The sequence below is a fragment of the Argiope bruennichi genome, chromosome 10 (assembly GCF_947563725.1).
Source record: "Argiope bruennichi chromosome 10, qqArgBrue1.1, whole genome shotgun sequence".
NCBI lineage: Eukaryota > Metazoa > Arthropoda > Arachnida > Araneae > Araneidae > Argiope > Argiope bruennichi.
The window spans coordinates 66,316,790-66,336,572 of NC_079160.1; the positions used below are offsets into that span (position 1 = coordinate 66,316,790).

The 19,783-nt window shown below is 33.2% G+C and overlaps 1 protein-coding gene across 2 annotated transcripts; it reads left to right on the plus strand.

Annotated features, from left to right (window-relative positions):
• Positions 1-1,640: 1,640 nt before the first annotated feature.
• LOC129989025 (uncharacterized) lies at positions 1,641-19,601 on the plus strand. Of its 2 annotated transcripts, none has more exons than XM_056097334.1 (3): positions 1,641-1,939; positions 15,114-15,169; positions 19,390-19,601. In XM_056097334.1, exons 1-3 carry the CDS (start codon positions 1,702-1,704, stop codon positions 19,522-19,524), a joined length of 429 nt encoding a protein of 142 aa, XP_055953309.1. In that variant the 5' UTR covers positions 1,641-1,701; the 3' UTR covers positions 19,525-19,601. The 2 variants fall into 2 exon arrangements, with proteins under 2 accessions (XP_055953309.1, XP_055953310.1); XM_056097335.1 differs by lacking the exon at positions 1,641-1,939 and adding an exon at positions 13,063-13,353.
• The last annotated feature ends 182 nt before the right edge of the window (positions 19,602-19,783 follow it).

The following is a 19,783-nucleotide window of genomic DNA, read 5'->3' on the forward strand; positions in this document are numbered from 1 at the left end:
AGGAAGAAGCGACTCGCACTAATTCCATTAGAAATACAAAAAATATTCCGTAAAAAAACCGAGAGCAAATATAAACTTCAGAGAAAAATATAAAAACATTCCTTTTATTTCCCTTGAATTTAAAATTATATTGCCCATGCCAAAAATTAAAATATTTTTTTGAAGTTCAAATTTAAAACAAATCTTTGGGGAAAAAATTCGGAAAGGAAGGATAAAAAAAAAAAAAAAAATGGAGAAAGAACATGCATTGTTCCGAAGCTAAATTAAAAGCTAAACAATAAAATTGAACGTAAAAACCTCAGCGAGTCACGTTTCACAATTTTCATGATGGGAGATTTTTTTTTGATTATTTGATGAATTAGCATCTTAAAATGTTTAGTGTGCCAAATTCTTTTAGAAGATGAGATGTGTTTTTAAAGATCAATGTCTTCTAGATGGGCAAGACATAAAAGTTACCTCTTCAATTTTCGTCAAAATGATCTAACACACGAAAAAAGATATAATTGCTATATTTTTTACATCTAATGAAGTTATTTCAAAAAAGATAAAAATTTAATGCATTGATTTTTTATGGTATTGTTAACATCGCTTTTTTTTTTTATATAAATTTGAAGTTAATGCTTATATATATATCAAAGCGGCCAAGGAAAAACGATAGTTAACATTTCGCTTTATATAAATGAAACAAAAAATTAAATTCTTTTTATGAATTTTACAAATTTTAAAAGTTGTTATATAAAAACTATTTTATTTATATAAATGAAAAAAAAAATTAAATTCTTTTTATAAATTAAAAAAACATTAAATTCTGTTATATAAACTTTCAATTATATAATAGTTTTATATAAATAAAAAGCTTTAAATGAAATCAATAAAAGACGATATTTTCACTTTTTTAAACTTTTAAGACTATGCGAAAATGCAGATTGAATATTAATGTGATTTGTGATGTTTTTTGGCGCAATAGCCACACTTGACCATACTGCGCCAATCCAATGGTAAAATATAAAAGTAAGGTAAAACGTAAGTTCAAAGAGTAAATTTAGCTAAAAATCAAACCTGATAGACCGGAAAACAATCTTATAAAAAAGACTATGTTTCAGAATGTTACAATTCTGGGTTTAAACAGAAAGAAAAACGGCAATTAAGAAAAGAATCATTGTTTGGGTACTATTGATCACAGTGAATAAGCAGAAATTGTACATACTAAATACAAGTATAAAATCTAATAGCCTTTAAGAATTTAAAAATATTTGGGTAGTGTTTATCACCCACCAGGTCCTGCAGGTTCAACGAAGTTGAGATGAAATATTAATATCAAGAACAAAAAAAAAAAAATGTCCCCTTTTCATTTTGTTAGGAAACACATTCATCCTGTTATAAGAGGAAAAAAACACCTGCCTACACATTTTACATTTTTTTCAGCTGTTTTTTTACAGCAAAGCGTAATTCAGCGAATACATGAATATTATTCGGAATCAAACACAATGAAACGTAAATATCACATTCAGTTCTTCATATTTTTCAAACTGATTCATTTTTAAAAAGCATGCAAACACGCAAACGTGGCGAACTCTGAACTTCCTTCTTTAGGTTTCATTGTAAATCGTCGCCAATGAGCTCCATTGGACGTTAATATCGACTATAAAAACGATGAAGTAGAAATAACTTTCCACGTTTTGTACTGATTCAAAAGTAGCCATGAATTTTTTAATAACCGTTGCGCTGTTTTGCTGTTTGTCAGCTTCTGTCCTTGCCCCTCCACCTCCACCTCCAGGAGGTCCTCATGGGGGACCTCCACATGGCGGTCCTCATGGGGGACCTCCACATGGGCCTCATGGTGGACCTCCACATGGTGGTCCTCATGGTCATAAATCTCTTTATGACATGTTTCCAGCTTGTGAAACTATGGCAGAATCTATGAGAGCAAAGAATCGCGGTAAGTTTGAATTTACTCTTTAATTCAAATGATTTAATTCATATAGAAATTATTATTCATAAACAATTAATATGAATGAAAGCTTTAATTCATAATTTATTATAATTTCTATAATTTTAAATAATTTATTTCAAGTTATACATTATTGTATTTTTAATTAAGCACAATTTAATTCTTATATTAATTTAGCATTATGCTAATGCAAGCAATAATTCTAAATTGTAAGAGTTGTCGTAAGTTAACCAGTTAATTGTTTCGACCACTTCAGAAAATGCGTATCTAAATTGCATCGCAAAAATTTAGCAATGATGAGTACATTTGTCAAACGCAGATTATACGTAATATGGAATTATGTTGCAATGAAATGATTTTTATTTTTATTTCATCAATCACATTTATTTATTTACTTAAACTAACATACATTTTTTTTCATATAAACGAAAAGAAGCATAAAAATTATTTAATTTCTTATTTTAATTTGCTGTTAGTTGGCGCAAGAGCCATGTTTTGGCTAAAATGCGCCAGACATAATTTGCTGTTAGAGAATGGTATTGAGCAAAGCATGGTACAACGTATAATAATCTTTTATTTGTTCCTTTGATTTCGATTCTACCTCAAAATATTTTAAACATCTTGAAATTTACAAATATGTTTGAATTACAATTTTAGAAAAAAAACTCAAACTGCAAATTGTCACTACTTATTACACCTGATGAATAAATTCGTCATAAGGTTTTGAAAAGAGACGCATCAAATGTTGTTATAAAGGTGAATTATAAAAATTTTTGTCAACACCTCAGAAATTATAACACTTCTTTAAATGCTTTAGGCTAATAAAAAGAAAATTTTACTACACAAATGGATGAAATAAATTCGTAAATAAAAATTATTATGGTTTTACAAATTTTTACACTACTTTGAGTAAAAGAAATTGCAACATTGTAAAATGTTTAAATGACAGTAAAGCTGAGATACTCAAGCAATGCATATCTATGTATAATAATATTTTTGATACATTTAAAGAAATTGAAAAATTCCCACTATCGCGCGGTGACACCTTGACAAATTTTTTGTTGAGGGACTAAATATTATTTCGGTTTCTATTGACCTGTTCGGAGCGATATATGAGGATTAACTGCAATTATAATATCGCTATTGTGTAATTTCCAAATAATATGAAATAAAGAGGAATTTCTTTTCTTATCAAAAATAAGTGCAGGTGATTATCAAAATAATGGAAACATCTCTGAATAAAAGTGACATTTTTGAAATATAATAATAGTCACCAGTTTTTTTTAAAATTTATAGCAATGTATATATTCTGGTAGTATGTGCAAGCTTTATTAAAATTCTGTAATTCTTGGAGTTTTTTCAAAAGCGTGAAATGCCAGACTTCTCATATTTTCAAAGACTCAAATTGTAGGACCCCGTCTAGGTGGAGCAAGTGTGACCAAAACATTCCAACTTTTAGGCATTTCTAGAGGTATGGTGTCTAAAGTCATGACAGCATACACACAGAGTGGTAAGACAAGCTCGGCAAATGAAAATAGTGGGCGGAAAGAGAAGCTCAATAACAGAGTTAGTTAGTTATTTTGGATTTTGTGGCACAAGAGCTCAATAAAAGAGACCGACGGATATTGAAGTGGATTTTAATGTCTAAAAAGCGAATAACTGCAGAAAAAGTGACCTCAGAGTTCAATACCCTTCTGAATTTTCTTGTGTCAGTGATTATAGTTAGAAGGCACCTGCATAAAAAGACCATTTATAGCAGAGCAGCAATTCCCAAGCCTACTTGTCACAGTTGTTGATGGTAAATGTTATCTACAGTGGTATCACACTCACAAAACCTGGTAGATTTATAAGTGGAAGAAAGTAATATGGTTTGACGAATCGTGTTTCACACTTTTCCCTATAACAGGACGGGTGCCATTTGGAGGACACCTGCACAAGTGTATGATCGCGATTGTCTCCTTCCAGCTGCCAAGCATGGAGGTGGATCTGTCATTTTATGGGCAGCCATGCCGTGGTTGTCTGTTGTAACCCTGAAAAAAAAAAGAACCTGGTGGAGCAAAATGATTTTGTGTCTAATCGGAGTGGAATAGGAAGGTCCAATATGACAAAGTTCATATGAAAATTCATGTCTATTTGATCCTTTCTTCCTTTGCTTTCTCTTTTTTAATGTGATTATCCTCATGGAAGTACGCATATTGATTCTGTACTGCATATGAATATTGTTATTTAAAATATTCAAAAAGACAAATAATGCTTTAATTACTTTATATTAATAAAGACAATTTTCAGATATTAGATGATTAAATTAAAAATTTGACCCGAGACTACAGTTTTAATGCCAAAATTATATACCAAAATTTCATATATCCATCATGTCGCAATTCTAAATAATCTCATTTGAATACTAAGGATCTGATAGTCTAACAGGTAATCGGCCCTTTGGTATAGAAGGCCAAAAATATAATATAGATTTCCAAGCTTTATGATAAATTTTAAACCAAATTTCATCAGTCTTATCTTTTTTTAATTGTCGTATTCACATGCATATGGTTCAGATAAAAGACATAATGACTTTTCTTATTCATTTTCTTTTTAAGATTCAGCTTGATAAGATACTTCATTTTTTTTGTGTAAAAACCACAAAGGAAATTTCCTCGCTTAAATTCATTTCATTTTTGCAAACAGATGGACGAATTTAATTTTAAAAAAAATCTTATTATATCAGGGAGGTAAATCACGAATTTTCAGTTAATTTACGGGTTAAAATCATTCGACGATTTTAATATTTCTCTTGTATATTTCGTATACGAGAGAATAAATATAATTTTAGTGAAATAAAAAAAACATTGATAATTCCTGTGTTGAGATGTTTTATCGCCCCTATAGAGTTATTTCGACCAAACAACACCATTTAAATTTTCCTTGGGAATCAACCTTTATTTCTGTAATTTAAAGTCCTAACCTTACATATTCTATTGATTTAATTAAAATATTGTTGAATAACTTTTAAATCAAATGTATAATATTATTATCATAAATTCGTAATAAATTTCTATCTGATTCTCAATCCCAGCTATCAGAAAATAAAATTTCTTCCAATAAATAAAGGCTGATAAATTGATTAGTTTAAAATATTATTAAGCGAATTATTATTATTATTATTATTTTTTTGCCAAAGAAGGAAAATTTTTTTTAAAATTACTGGAGGCAAAAATGCATTTTTTTTTCACAATAAAAAGTTCCATGTTAATGAAATATCTAGGGCTGAATCAACTACACCGATAGAATCTAAAATACGTTGAAAAGTGATTAAATGGTTAAATTTTCTATAAAAGAAGTCATACTTGGGAAAAATTGAAAATGAAGTCTCTTGTTAAAAATGAATCTAAATCATTTTTGGTTAATTTTTCGATTTCTCAGTGGGAAAAAAAGGACTTGCGTTTGTTAAATAGGTGTTTGATTCTCAGTGGGAAAAAAAGGACTCAGTGGGAAAAAAAGGACTTGCGTTTGTTAAATAGGTGTTTGATTCTCAGTGGGAAAAAAGGACTCAGTGGGAAAAAAAGGACTTGCGTTTGTTAAATAGGTGTTTGATTTGGCTTGGTTTGATTTTTTGGCGTAAAAGTCATGTATGGCCATGCTGCGCATAACACAAGATTTGTTTAAAAAATCATTTTCTTACAAAAGAGATCATGCACAAAAATGATATCAAAATTAAAAACTCAAATATGCTTTTCAATTCCAATACCTTTCAAGAATAAAATATATTTTAAATAAGTATTTGAGATTTACTTAATGGAAGATCTTTAGTGGGTTGGCGCTTTTCAGTTGGAGCTTATAGCAGACCAATTAATTGTATCTCTAGAGATAGTCCGAATTTTGGAATGAAGTTTGATACATTTAGAGAAAAAAAAGATACCGGATTGAATCGTTAAAAGAAATCCAAAATATTTATTAGTAACCATTGTAAATTGAAAAGGTTAGCAGGTTTTTCCATATGAATACATTTATTCCTTTGAACCATTTCTATTAACATCAGTTTTGTGAAAATGAGATGGTAAATATTAGAGTTAAAGATTTCTTTTGTTGAAGACTCTGCATAAAAAATTAATTAATATATAAAAAAAGCAATTTATTTGGTTCTCATGTTACTAAAATTGAGCAACATATATGTGAGCATATCACATATGATTTTAATATATCGTTATTAACGCACTTTTTTGATTTGTAGAATTTTTTTTACTTCATTCATTAATCTTGATTCAAATTTTATTCTTTAACTTGCATTTAAAATTAATTTTGTGATTTATGTGTCGATTTACCTTCAAATCTGTATATAAATTACTCTTTGGGTTAAATTGATTTATTGCAGTAATTTTAAATAATTTAACACATTAAGCATCATGCCTTATTTGGTTAATATTCATCTAACCCGCGATATTAGATTTCTTTGATATGCTGGCAACTAGGATTGGATTGGATTTGTGGGTTTTAATGGCGCAAGAGCCAATTCTGACCATACTGCGCCAAACGTATGGTTAAAATATATATAAAAAATTATGTATGTAAAATTAAATAATTGTCAAAATGCACTATGATTAAAATGTCGGCAAGGGGTTTTTAAAAGAGAACAGTATAATTAAATTACATGATGATAAAATATTAAATAAAATGGTACACACCAATAGCTTTTAAAAATTTAAAAATGTTTTGATGGGGATGTTCCCCCACCAGAATTTGCATTTCTATCGATGAGCTGTTAAAAAATTGTTTCCGATGACATCTAAAATTAGGACACTCGATTAAAACATGAGCAATAGTTAAATTTACATGACAATTTGGACAAGTAGGAGCTCTTTCGCCGAATAAAAGGTATCGATGAGTTAAACGGGTATGGCCAATGCGGAGTCTAGTTAATTTAACATCGTACTCACGCACTGGATGGCAAGGCCAGGGTGAAATTGTCGGTTTTATTGAATGAAGTTTATTTCTAACATGGTGATTCCATGATTCCTGCCACAGCGTATATAAACGACGCACCAAAGAATTTTTTACATCATTGCTTGGGATATCTCGTTTCAACAGTAAAGATGCTCTCTTTGCTGCATTATCTGCCATCTCGTTTCCACCAATTCCGACATGACTCGGAACCCAACAAAACAATATCTCGTAGTCTCTGTTTTTTAGAGTCCTTAACAGACTCAAGATTTCCAGGGAAACAGGATGAATTCGATTACAGAAGTGGGAAAGTGCTTCCAAGGAACTCAAGCTGTCCGTATATATGCAAAATTTTCGTTCAGTTGACATTGAAATCATCTGAAGGGCATAAAGGATCGCCACTAACTCGGCAGATAAGACCGAGAATGTTGTATCGAGACGGTAGCTCAGTACATTAGTGTCAGAAACAATACCACAACCAACGTGACCGTCTGACTTTGATCCATCTGTGAAAATTTTCAAATAGTCCGAATATTGACTACGATGAGAATCAAAAAGTTTCTGAAAAATTACAGGAGCAGTTGTCGTTTTCTCGAAACCTGAAAATGGACTTAGAAAACGAAATTGAGGAATATCCCATGGAGGAAACGGAAAAAGATCTGTAGTCTGAATCGCTACATCATGTAGTTCCGAATCATGAAGTATTATTTTAACTCTTTCGCAGAATGGTAGAACATGATAGGGTCGTGCAGTATAGAGTCTCCGAAGACTCGCTGGAACAGCTATAGAACACAAGGGGTGCTTCGGAATAGACAGAGCTCGAAGATAGTACTGGGCAGATAATTTTTGGCGTCGTAAACTTAATGGTAACTGATGACAGGTTACATAAAGCTCTCCACTGGCGAAGTCCGAAATGCACCCGAACAAATCCTTAAAGCAGAATGGTGTGTAGTGTCTAATCTACGTAAAATGGCAGATCGCGCAGAGCCATACACCACGCATCCGTAATCAATACGTGATAGCGTCACTGCTTGATAAATACGGAGTAATGAAATGCTATCAGCACCCCAAGATGTCCTAGAAAGTACTTTGAGAATGTTTAAAGACCTGTCACACTTCTTCCGCAGATGTAAGACATGCGGAAGGAAAGTGAGCTTACGGTCAAATATTATTCCCAAAAATTTTACTTCGTTTACTACAGGAATGTTAGCATTCCGGATATGGATTAAAGGATCCAAATGGATGCCACGCTTCCTGCAAAAGTGAACACATCGACTTTTCTCGGGAGAAATCGTATGCCCATTTTCATCACACCAGTCTACTAGCTTGTTAACTGCAACCTGCAGTTGGCGTTCGATTACGTGCATATTGCTCCCTTGGGAAGAGATCTGAAGATCATCCACATATAATGTGCCTTTAACAGATGGTGGTAACACATTAAGAATCTGGCTAAAATGAGTTACGAAAAGCGTCACACTGAGGATACTTCCTTGTGGAACTCCCTCAGCTTGAATAAAACGATCAGAATAAAAATTTCCAATGCGTACACGAAATGTTCTTAATGATAAAAAGTTCTTTAAAAACACGGGTAAATTTCCCTTAAATCCGAAATTTGAAAGAGTATCAAGAATGCCAAAACGCCAGGCACGGTCATAAGCCTTTTCTATGTCGAAGAATATGGAGACCAGATGATTCCGCCGGACGAATGCGTTTCGAATTTGGGTCTCGAGAAGGACGATATTATCCAATGTCGAGCGTCCCTTGCGGAAGCCATTCTGCAATGGCGGAATGCATGCTTTTTTCTCCAACTCAAACACAAGACGGGCATTAACCATGCGCTCTAGTGTTTTACATAGACAACTTGTGAGAGCAATTGGCCTATAGTGCAGAGGGTTAGAGGCGTCTTTGCCGGGTTTCAGGATTGGAATCACAATAGCTTCATGCCATTGTGATGGGAACTTCTGTTCATTCCAAATACGGTTAAATAGAAATAACAGGTTGGAAAGAGAAGTGGTAGACAAATGGCGAAGCATGTTATACGTGATTCCATCAGGACCAGGACTGGTATCACGTGCTTTCGACAAGGCCGTCAATAATTCACTCATCCTAAATTCTGAATTGTAAGAGTAGGAGTTTCGGGTAGTGAAACGCAAAGACTTACGTTCCGCGCGATTCTTAGCCATTATAAAAGCAGGCATGTAATTATCAGCTGCGGAAACCTTTGCAAAGGCTTCTCCGAGAGTATTGGCAACGTCTAATGGAGAGGACATCACCCCATTTCCAGTATTCAAAACTGGGAAGGAGAAATCTTTATATACTCCATTAGCAGCTTTGACTTTTTTCCATAACAATTTGCTGGAAGTAAAGGATGTGATTGAGGAAATAAAGCGACACCAGGACTCCCTCTGGCTACGCCGACGAATTCGACGAGCATTCGCTCTAGCACGTTTGAAGGCAATAAGATTCTCCGATGTAGGGTACCTGCGGAAAATGTTCCACCGTTTTTTTTGTTCCCTGTAACTATCGCGGCAGGCTTCGTTCCACCACGGTCTTCGAAATTTTCGCATACGTGGGGAACTTTTAGGTATGGTATTATTGGCGGCTTTAAGTAAACAGTCGACGACACTTTGTATTGCGTGTGTAATGTCGGCCATGCTGACCATATTCTCAGAAATCACTGCTTGTTGCATGAAAGCAGCCCAATCAGCCCTCTGAAAGACATAACGTGGTGGACATTGCTTGAAATCAGTTTCAGTATAGGAGACTATTAAAGGGAAGTGATCACTATCATGGAGATCACTTCCGACTATAAAATTAAGCAAAGGTAGGATATCAGGAGAGCATATGGCCAAGTCTAAGCTGTGGAAGGTACGTGTGGGCTCATGAAAGTAGGTTTTCTCGTCACTGTTAAGGAGACAGAGACAGTTATCAGATATGAACCGTTCAATCTGTCGCCCGCGAGAATTTGTGCTATCAGAGCCCCACAAAATACTGTGGCCGTTAAAATCGCCAAATAACAGAAAAGGTGCGGGAAGCTGGTCCATGAGATTATCAAGATCATGTTGGTTAATCAAATCGTGTGGTGGTAAATAAATGCTACAAACTGTGACTAATTTTCGAGCATGAACTTGCACAGCCACAGCCTGCAATGTAGTGTGCAAAGTGAGAGCTGTGCTCGGGTATAAGTTAGATGTAAGGATACAAACGCCACCAGTTCCATGGATTGTATCCTTCCGAACACTGTTGTAACCACGTAGTTTCAGAGGAATGTTGGACGACAAGAAGGTTTCTTGGAGTCCAATACAAATTGGATGAAATTTGTTGATGATATCTTTAATGTCTTGTAGTTTAGAACGAAGGCCGCGACAATTCCATGAAAGGAACGTACCCATTAAGATAATGTTTTAGTAAGGGGATAAATAGAAGTTGATGGAGTTGCCGGAGCATCGCAACTCATTTTTAACTCATCCTCTTCCTCCGATGGGTGAAGGGAAATAAGTTCAGGACTTTTTAAGGGAGCCCCAAAAATTGACGTTAAGTCCTGTTGGACAACACCCTTATTTGCTAAACCTAGAGCGACAGAGTTTTTAACTGTAGATTTTTTTAATTTTGTCGGTAAATCATGTTTTGTTAGACCTCGCTTTGAAAGTCTAAGTGCCAAAGAAGTCTGTGATTTTGATTTAGATTTACGCCTACGGGCGTTAGATGGCTCAGGAATATCATTTAAGTCACATTCAGAATTCGAGGATTGTGCTTGAATGGAAAGTTTTGTTTTTTCGATTTGAACGTTTTGATTAACTACAGTTGGGGGATTCCTTTGAACAGCTGATGCATAACTTGAACCTTCTGTAGGAGTTTGAGCTATAATCTTGCGTCTCGCTTCAGGATACGAGATGTTCTCTTTAAATTTGACTGCAACTATTTTCTTCTCTAGTTGCCAACGCGGACAAAGTCGGGAATAAGCAGTGTGGTCTCCATTGCAGTTAATGCACTTTTCAGGTGCAGAACACTGCTGACCATCATGACCCTTTTCTGCACAGCGGGCGCAAGTCAGAGTCCCGCGGCAGTTCATTTTAGAATGACCATAGCGCTGACATTGGAAACAGCGCAGAGGGTTAGGAATATATGGTCGTACAGGCAAATTTATATATCCTGCTTTAATTGATTCAGGTAATTGGGGACTATTGAACGTAAGAACATAGTGCTTTGTATTAAGGAGTTGTCCATCCCGCCGAATGGTAATCTGGCGTACATGAGTCACCCCTTGGAATTTTAATTCTTTGGTTATAATTTCGACAGGGACATTGAATAATTCCCCACAAGTTATTACTCCTTTTGAAGAGTTCAAAGACTTATGAGGACTAACGCTTATCGGAATTGTTGCCAAGGCTTTCAATTTCATAATTTTCTGGGATTGCTGACGGGAGCTTACCTCAACCAGCAAATCACCTGATCGAAGTTTGCGAATATTAGTAACTTCACCAACTGTACTAAGAAATGCTTTGTCTACCAAAAATGGTGACACTGTGTTAAAAGTTTCATTTTCATCAGAAATACGGTGTACAATAAAAAAATGATCGAAATATTTTTCTGTTGATTGGATTTGAACTTTGTGATGATGCCCACTGAAGGGACCCTTTTTGGGAGGAGCCATACGACATTGTGTAAGGTTCGGGCCCGACGGCACCGCCCACCACGGAGCCCAACAAGGGAAGGCAGCCACCGGCTCTGGCCATTCCCAGCCTCGGCGCTTACCTTGGTGCTAGCCGGAACCTATACGCTCGGAGTTACCCCCGGGGACAGTGACCACCCTTAACGCCAAGCCCAAGGAGTAACCCCTTCGCTTGATCCCTAGCAGACTAGCCACTCAGGTGACTAGCTACCAGCCGATTGATGCACAGGGGACCACAGTGCACCACCCGTCTTTCAAATGGGTCGCCACGCACGGCCAACACGTGGGACATTGGCTGTCCATGAGAAGCAAGAAGCAAACAGAGCGGCGACAGCTTCTCATGGAGAGCTCCCTCGCTTGCCGTCGAGGGAAGGAAAAAACAGCAGAAAGCAGAAGGCGTAGGGGTGTTTGAACATGAAGGGAGTAAAGATCCCTGGGAACCTCGGGATTGGGACACCCGTACTCACCTAAAGAAGGTGAGCCCCTGAGGGGATGCTGGCAACTAGAAATCTATGCAAACTTGTAATAAGATTTAATGCTTTTAGATGCATTATTTTCTGATCTCCAGATTAAAATATATTAAAAGTATACTGAGGAAATATGTATGTTATCAGTTATTTATAACAGAAAAGAAACGAACTTGATAGCTTGAACGAAAGACATATTATCATTTAAGGGTTACTGAACAGAAAAGTACAAAACCAGTCACCAGTGACTGACGTAGTTCGAACGTAAAGTCCAATGTCAGCCACCAGTGACATTTGAAGAAGTCGCTAATAACAATTTATTACAAAGCAGAAACTCAATTTTCCTCTTTCGAAACGCTTAAGTACATTCGGGTTCTTAAATATAAATCGAAATATGCAAATATTCGACATATAAATTTAAAAGTAATGGATTTTGTGGATTTTATTGGCACAAGAGCCATGATATTGGCTATGCTGCGCCAAACTGTGTTTAAAAGTAATGGAAGCAATTTTACTAGTGTTTAATACATATGATATATATATTTATCACATCATGTAATATCTAAAACATGTCGTGTAACATCTAACTGCAAGTTAATTGAAATCTGTGAATTCTGTAGTTTTCTATAGAGAAGATGAACAAAGGTTTTCAGGATTACAATCATGGCATGACACATGAGCATGCATTAATCCTTCAGTAAGCCAAAAATGATACGATTTTTTCCTCATGGTGTCAACTCCCTTACAAAGAAAAAATAGAAATAACAGCATGGACTACTGATACTTTCCTCCTTGATAACTGCTAGATTTATAAATCACGTGTGTTTCAACAATTAAATACAGCCGCCCTATGCAAGGCTAAAGGAAAATAAATGCCATATTTATATCCTGTAAACCTTTGAAACAGATTCACTTTTGTAAAGAGGAAGACATTCAGTATTGCATCAAATTTTGGGTAAATATCCTGCTGGAAAGTTTTATAAATATCTACCAATGAATGGCTTGGCTTAGTACAGGCATGTCAGCATTTATCAGGATTTCCGGTTATATAAAAGAAGAATGAAATATAATTCTACATCATTTCATCAATTGGCATTTGAGTATGAGTTTATTTGTAATTGCTTTTGTTTGTGGTATTACTGCTGCAGTATTAAGTCATACCCAAGGTAGGGCTCGGCGCAAAGCACAGGGTGTCTGTCGTAAAGAGCGGGGAAGGCCTAAAGGGGGGCTGGGTGAATCTAAGAGGTCTCGTGGCCCCCCTCCTTGTATTTATGATACGTTTCCAACCTCTGGGGTTCAGGCAGGATTTATAAGAACCAAACAGCGTGGTAAGTTGCAACTATTTAACATTGAAATTTTCGTTTATATTAAATATCCAAAAGATGAAAAGTTCTAGTTTAATTATCAAATATAAATATTCAGAAAAATGCAAGATATTAACTTTTATAGAAATATTGACTACATCCCATGCACTTTGTCAGAAATTAGATTTCACGATGCATATTGTCAATAGGTACTGGATAATATTTATATTATTTTTTTGTCAATGCTTTCATCAATTTGTTTTCAATTCCATTAGTGACGAAATTCCAAATATGATAACAGTTTTCTTGGCTGAATATGCCAAGAAAAGTATTATTACATTCAATGTATCCCATGTTTCTTATTGATTAGTTTCTGCACAATAAATTTTATAGAGAATAATGAAAGATATAGTTATTATTGTCTTGGTTAATATATTTTATAAATTTTTCAAAATACAATATGATAATAAGACCCTCTTCTCGTAGAAGTTGTCTAGTCGTTCAGAATCGAAGTATAGACCACAGTATTGGTTGTTTGTTATTTGGAGTTTTATGGTACAAGAGCCATGTCTGACCATACTGCGCCAAGCAAAATAGACTCCAGTATTAATCCGAATATTGACATATATAATGGTTTTAATGCCCATCACCAAAATATCTTTCCAAAATATTAAATTGCAATTCACAAGCACTACTAATCCTTTGACACATTAATGATAATACAATTTTTCGAACTTCCCGATTGGAATTCTCAAGTTCTACTAGACACATTAATGACAATATAGTTCTTAGAACTTCTATTAAAAGGGAACATTCATTATTGTAATATAATCATAAATCTAATTAGATTAACAATGGTTCAAAAGCTAGTGTACACACCATGTCACACTGGCATTGCAATATTATTATGATTTAGCAAAAACCGAAACAGGACATCAAGGAGGACATTACGAGACAGAAGATTGAATAATTCATTGCTTTGCAATGACTGAATTAGATTTTATTGAGTTTTTTATCTCAGTCAGCAATTACCTTGGAGTTTTGAAGTTATTTTGATAACCTTTCAGTGTAAAAATTCTCTTCTAATAGCTTCGTCTTTCGGCAGGCATTAATAAAATATAGAAACTTAACATAGTAATTATACTAGATGCTGTCCAGCTAAAGAGTGCAGAAATATCTTAAGTTGGTGACCTATTTTTGAAACATACCATGTTCTTTATTTTGCCAATTGATAGTAGTCTATATAGATATCGTTAAACAAGTAACATATCTTAAACTAAAAATTTCCTATCGGTCTGATATTCCACTAGATTTTCTTTTCTGCAGTAGTTATTTGATGGATTGCAGAAAAATCATATTTCAAAATAGATTCACTGTAAATACACTTTTTCCTTAAGTGTTTACATTTTAAGCTTTTTGATTGACGTATAATAAACAGAATTTAAATTACAAATGACTTTAATTGTACTAAGAAATACAACTTTTCTGCATTTAAAATATCGAAAGATTTTTTATATGAAAATTCGGATGAACATACAATTGAATAAATGATTAGTATACTTTTTATTGTAGGAGAGACGCGATTTATTTATTAATTCAAAACAAATTCTAATTTTATAACTATGCATTAATAATTCACTAATAAAATAATTTCTTTAATGAAATATATATATATATTTAAATATTTAGATATCTGAAATTAAAATCTATTTCATTGAAATTTTATACTGTAAAATTTGGTAAATTGAATGAAATTTTCAAATTAATTTTTGATTTTGTTTCAGAATTAAAAGAAAATGGGGAAATAGGTCATAGGAATTGCAAAGAAGAAGATCCCAAGGTAAGTAGTGATGTTTGCAATGCTCTCACAATGACAGGTTGGTTGGTTGGTTGGTTGTTTAGGTTTTATGGCGCAAAAGCCATATCTGGCCATGCTGCGCCAATCAAATGGTAAGACTCACAATGACAGAACCAATTGCAAACAAACTGCAAAAAGAAATGAGAAAAATTGAGTAGTTAAACAAAAAATATATCGCATATTAGCCAAAGACATAGTTCTAGTCAAAAATTAGACGATTGGGTTCGCAATAACAGCCGAATTTGTGATAATACGATCACGTAACCGAAAATTCATTGTATTGGAGACATTTGTGTTCTTTCTCTTGATGAATAAACGCGGTTGCGCATTCATGTGCATTTATAAGTAATAGTTATTCATTCCCTCTAATCGATAATAGAAGAGTCAAGATTAATGGGCGTCTTTTCTCACAATATGAGAACGATTTTACTCCTACTACGGTGTTTTCCTCTTAGATGTATTATGAGAACAATGGGTCCAACAGGACTGACAAGAAGTAATGTTCTGCAATTCGGCTTTTAAATTCAAAAGCTGCATTGCAGAACATTGATTCCTTGGTGAAAAGCTGCATTGCAGAACATTGTTTCCTTGTAGAAAAGCTGCATTGCAGAACATTGTTTCCTTCTAGAAAAGCTGCATTGCAGAACATTGTTTCCCTTGTTCAAAACCTGCATTGCAGAACATTGTTTCCCTTGTTCAAAAACTGCATTGCAGAACATTGTTTCCCTTGTTCAAAAACTGCATTGCAGAACATTGTTTCCCTTGTTCAAAAACTGCATTGCAGAACATTGTTTCCCTTGTTCAAAAACTGCATTGCAGAACATTGTTTCCCTTGTTCAAAAACTGCATTGCAGAACATTGTTTCCCTTGTTCAAAAACTGCATTGCAGAACATTGTTTCCCTTGTTCAAAAACTGCATTGCAGAACATTGTTCCCTTGTTCAAAAACTGCATTGCAGAACATTGTTTCCTCGTTGAAAAACTGAATTTCTTTGCTTTTGTATTCCTTGTTCCTTAGAATACAAAAGCTTGCAAATATATGGAAGGAATACATTACTTGCTGCTATACACTGCAAGTTTCGATGATTGATTCTAACTTGCAAACATCTTTTGTTTGGCGGGAGGGTACCGATGTGCTCAGATTGTAAAGTTAACCTTCCAGTTTTACATATTTTAATTGAATGTCCCAAATTTAATTTGTATCTTATGCATTTTTTTAATTCATTATCATTACATTTGCATGAACTGGTTGAAAGACATCACTGGAATATTCTCGAATTTTTAAGAGCTATTAACTGTATCCATTTTATATAAATATCATTATTTTTCAATTTTTTTTAACTTTGTTTTAGCCATAGACTTTGCTCTTATTTATAGCTTTGTTTCTTTTATAAATGCTTCTTTTAAGAAATTTTTTTTATCAACATTTTTACCTGAAGGAAATAATTTTATTTGTTATTCAATCGTATGGTAATATATTAATGCCATGTGTCTTGGTACAGCATAGTCAATTCTGGCTCTTGAGTCATAAAAATCCAAAATCAATCCAATAAATGATTGCTTCATTTTTAGCTTTGTTAGCTACAATTCAAAAATAACAATCATCTTTGATTTAGTAATTCATTATTTGTGGTGGCAAGAAATTCACAGGTCCGCGTCCCAAGTTTTGTTTTGGACATCTCTTTTTACTTCTGTAATATTTGCCTACTGATATGTGTAGCATATCTTTGGCGATTCTATGACAAACGCATCTCAACAGGTCTTTCCACCGAAATTGGTTTAAATCAGTTTTTAACTTACTCCTCGTATTTTTGAAAACTGATTCAATTTTATGTAAATGATAAAATATATTTACTTTTTCATTTAGATGGTTATAAATGTTTACAAAGTTATATTTCATAAACAACACATACACTTCCTGTTGATAAATTTGGATATTATGACAAACAACATTTTTATAAATGTAGAAAATAATCTACTAATAGTTTTTACGAAAATGTGTATCATATGTTTTTATTGCAATAAAATTAAAGTGGTACTTCACAAATAAAATTTCTTTTAGGTGATAATGGGTTTCTTGAAAAAAAAATTTATGAACTACGATACAAAAAGGTCCCAAATTTTCTCAAGTTAATTCAATTTATTTTTTATAAAAATGGAAAATTACATACAAGAATAACTGGTTTGTTGAAGAAGAAATAATCAAGAGACTAAACCATTTCAGTGTCAGTTAGAGCTTTGACTCTCGAGGAATCTTATTTGTAATAATTTAATTTTTAATAATATGTAGTAAGTATTAATTTAATTTATACTTGTATGATGAAACCACACCAATATAAAAACCGCATCCATTCCCGAAGGAACAATGGAAACAGGCGCGATATCACAACTTGTTATAAAACAATGTAAAATTAGGAGATTTCATAATATTTCCCGTTATTGTATTCATATACCAAACCATGTATAGAGTTCACTTAGTTTTCCATTTATAACTTAATGACTGAATTGATAAATTTACACAAATTATATAACGAAATAAATTGTATCAGCATTTAGTATCAACAAAATACTATAAATAAAACTTCTCTAGTTAATGAAAGGCTAGAACATCAAATTATTTTAATCCTTTTGCATCAGAATTTTTTAAAATTGATATGGAACTAAGCAAATAACGCTCACAGCTGAAAGAAAAGAATTTTAATGAAACTAACATTTACAAAAAAGAATTTGGAATGAATTTCCGAAAATTATCGTTTGCGGTTCTTTTTTTTCCTAGAAATCGTTGAGTTGAGTTATTTAAATCAAACCTCGAACGTGACGAAATAAATTAATTGATGCACATCGAAGAGGTGCTAGCTTGTGATTGCGGGCAATAAAAATAAAATTCTCATGAGTGTTTCATAATATTTTGGTTTTTGTTTCTCTTCAATCATCTCGATAGTAATTTTCTTCTAGTTATGAAAGATTTCAACGATTTAAAAATGAAACTATAAAAACAAATGAAAGGCAAATTTTATGCCATATAATTTCGAGAATTCTTGCTAAAAAATTCGAGATAAATATAAAATAAAATCTACAAAACTATAATTTATTGCTAAGAATTGTTGTTAATAGACGAAAATTCTTAATGAGTTTTTTTAAAAATAAATTATGCTTTTTTAAGATAAGCGATTTTGATGTCCTTAGGAGCTATTTAAGTAAGCTTCAAGAATTTAACACTAGAAGAATTTTTAGAACTGCTTTTAGAACTATCAAGAACTGGAACACTTTTTAGAACTATGAAGACTGGTTTTGACGGTTTTTCAAAATTTCATGCTTAAACTTTTTCATTTTATTTTGATATCTTTATGACAATATTTAATGAAACAAAAGAAGAATTACAAATTCCTATTGAATTTCGACTCAACCATTTTAACTTCCATAATCAGTACGACCTATAACTATTTATACCAAGACCCGTTAAAATGATATCTTTAGGTATTTCAAATATTTTATAGATCATCTATGCAATGATGGACATCAATATACATTTCCATTAGTTTATACATAGCATTCAAACATTACCTAAAATATTTAATTACATTTTTCATATGAAATTATATTGATTGGTCTGCAGCCTTTATAATGGGATCTTCTATTCCAATTATGATTCAGTTTAGAATTAAAAGCTCTAACTGAATATCCTATAAATGCAAATACAAACTGTTTTTCTTGGTTTCTTTTATTAATAATTAATGAATTATTATATTAAATGTTATTTTTGTTAAATTATATTCTTTTATTTACATAAACTACAATGAAAAGTTACCAAAAAGTTAGAATAAAGGCCATGATGATAGAAAACCCGTCAATTTGACGGATGTGGTAAAACTAGGTACACAACATCGTTAGTTCTAGTCTAGTGTTAAATTATGGTCAAATCACAATGGCGAGACTCGCCAAATTTCAACGCCATATAGAAGAGAAGAAGTAATTGAATATTTTACCAACAATGAAAGATTTAAAGAAACTAATTATAATATATATCACAAATATTTTGGTGAAATCGAGTCTCGATAATGGGATCCTATGAATTTGAATCCGAGATTGTACCACCAGTACCTTCAACCGATTTACCACGAATATCTAACAAAACATATATTTAAATGTTTTATTTAGTGCTAATTTTGGAAAACAGAATTAATCTTGCCAATCATTTCATAGGTTTGCAAGTTGCGTGATATGGAGAAAGTGCGATGCGCTATGACTGACGAGCCTTCACAGGAATGCACAGATGAAATTTTAGCATACATACAGGGAGACATCTGCAATGAAGACGGGGCAGAAACCGATGATTAGCAACTCGAACAGGAAATTCAAACATGAATCAGCCTTTTTTGGTGTTTAATTTATAATAAATATAATATTTGAATTGATTAATCCTTTTTCAGATATCTGATGCAGTGTTTCAACTTATTTGGTTCATCATTTCACAACTGAAACTGGCGCTATTGTACTGACAATCACAAAATATCCCACACTGGCTAATAGTTGCTACACTAGCAATCAAATATATTTTACCTTGATTAATATTTGCAACAATTTGCGTCAACAATTA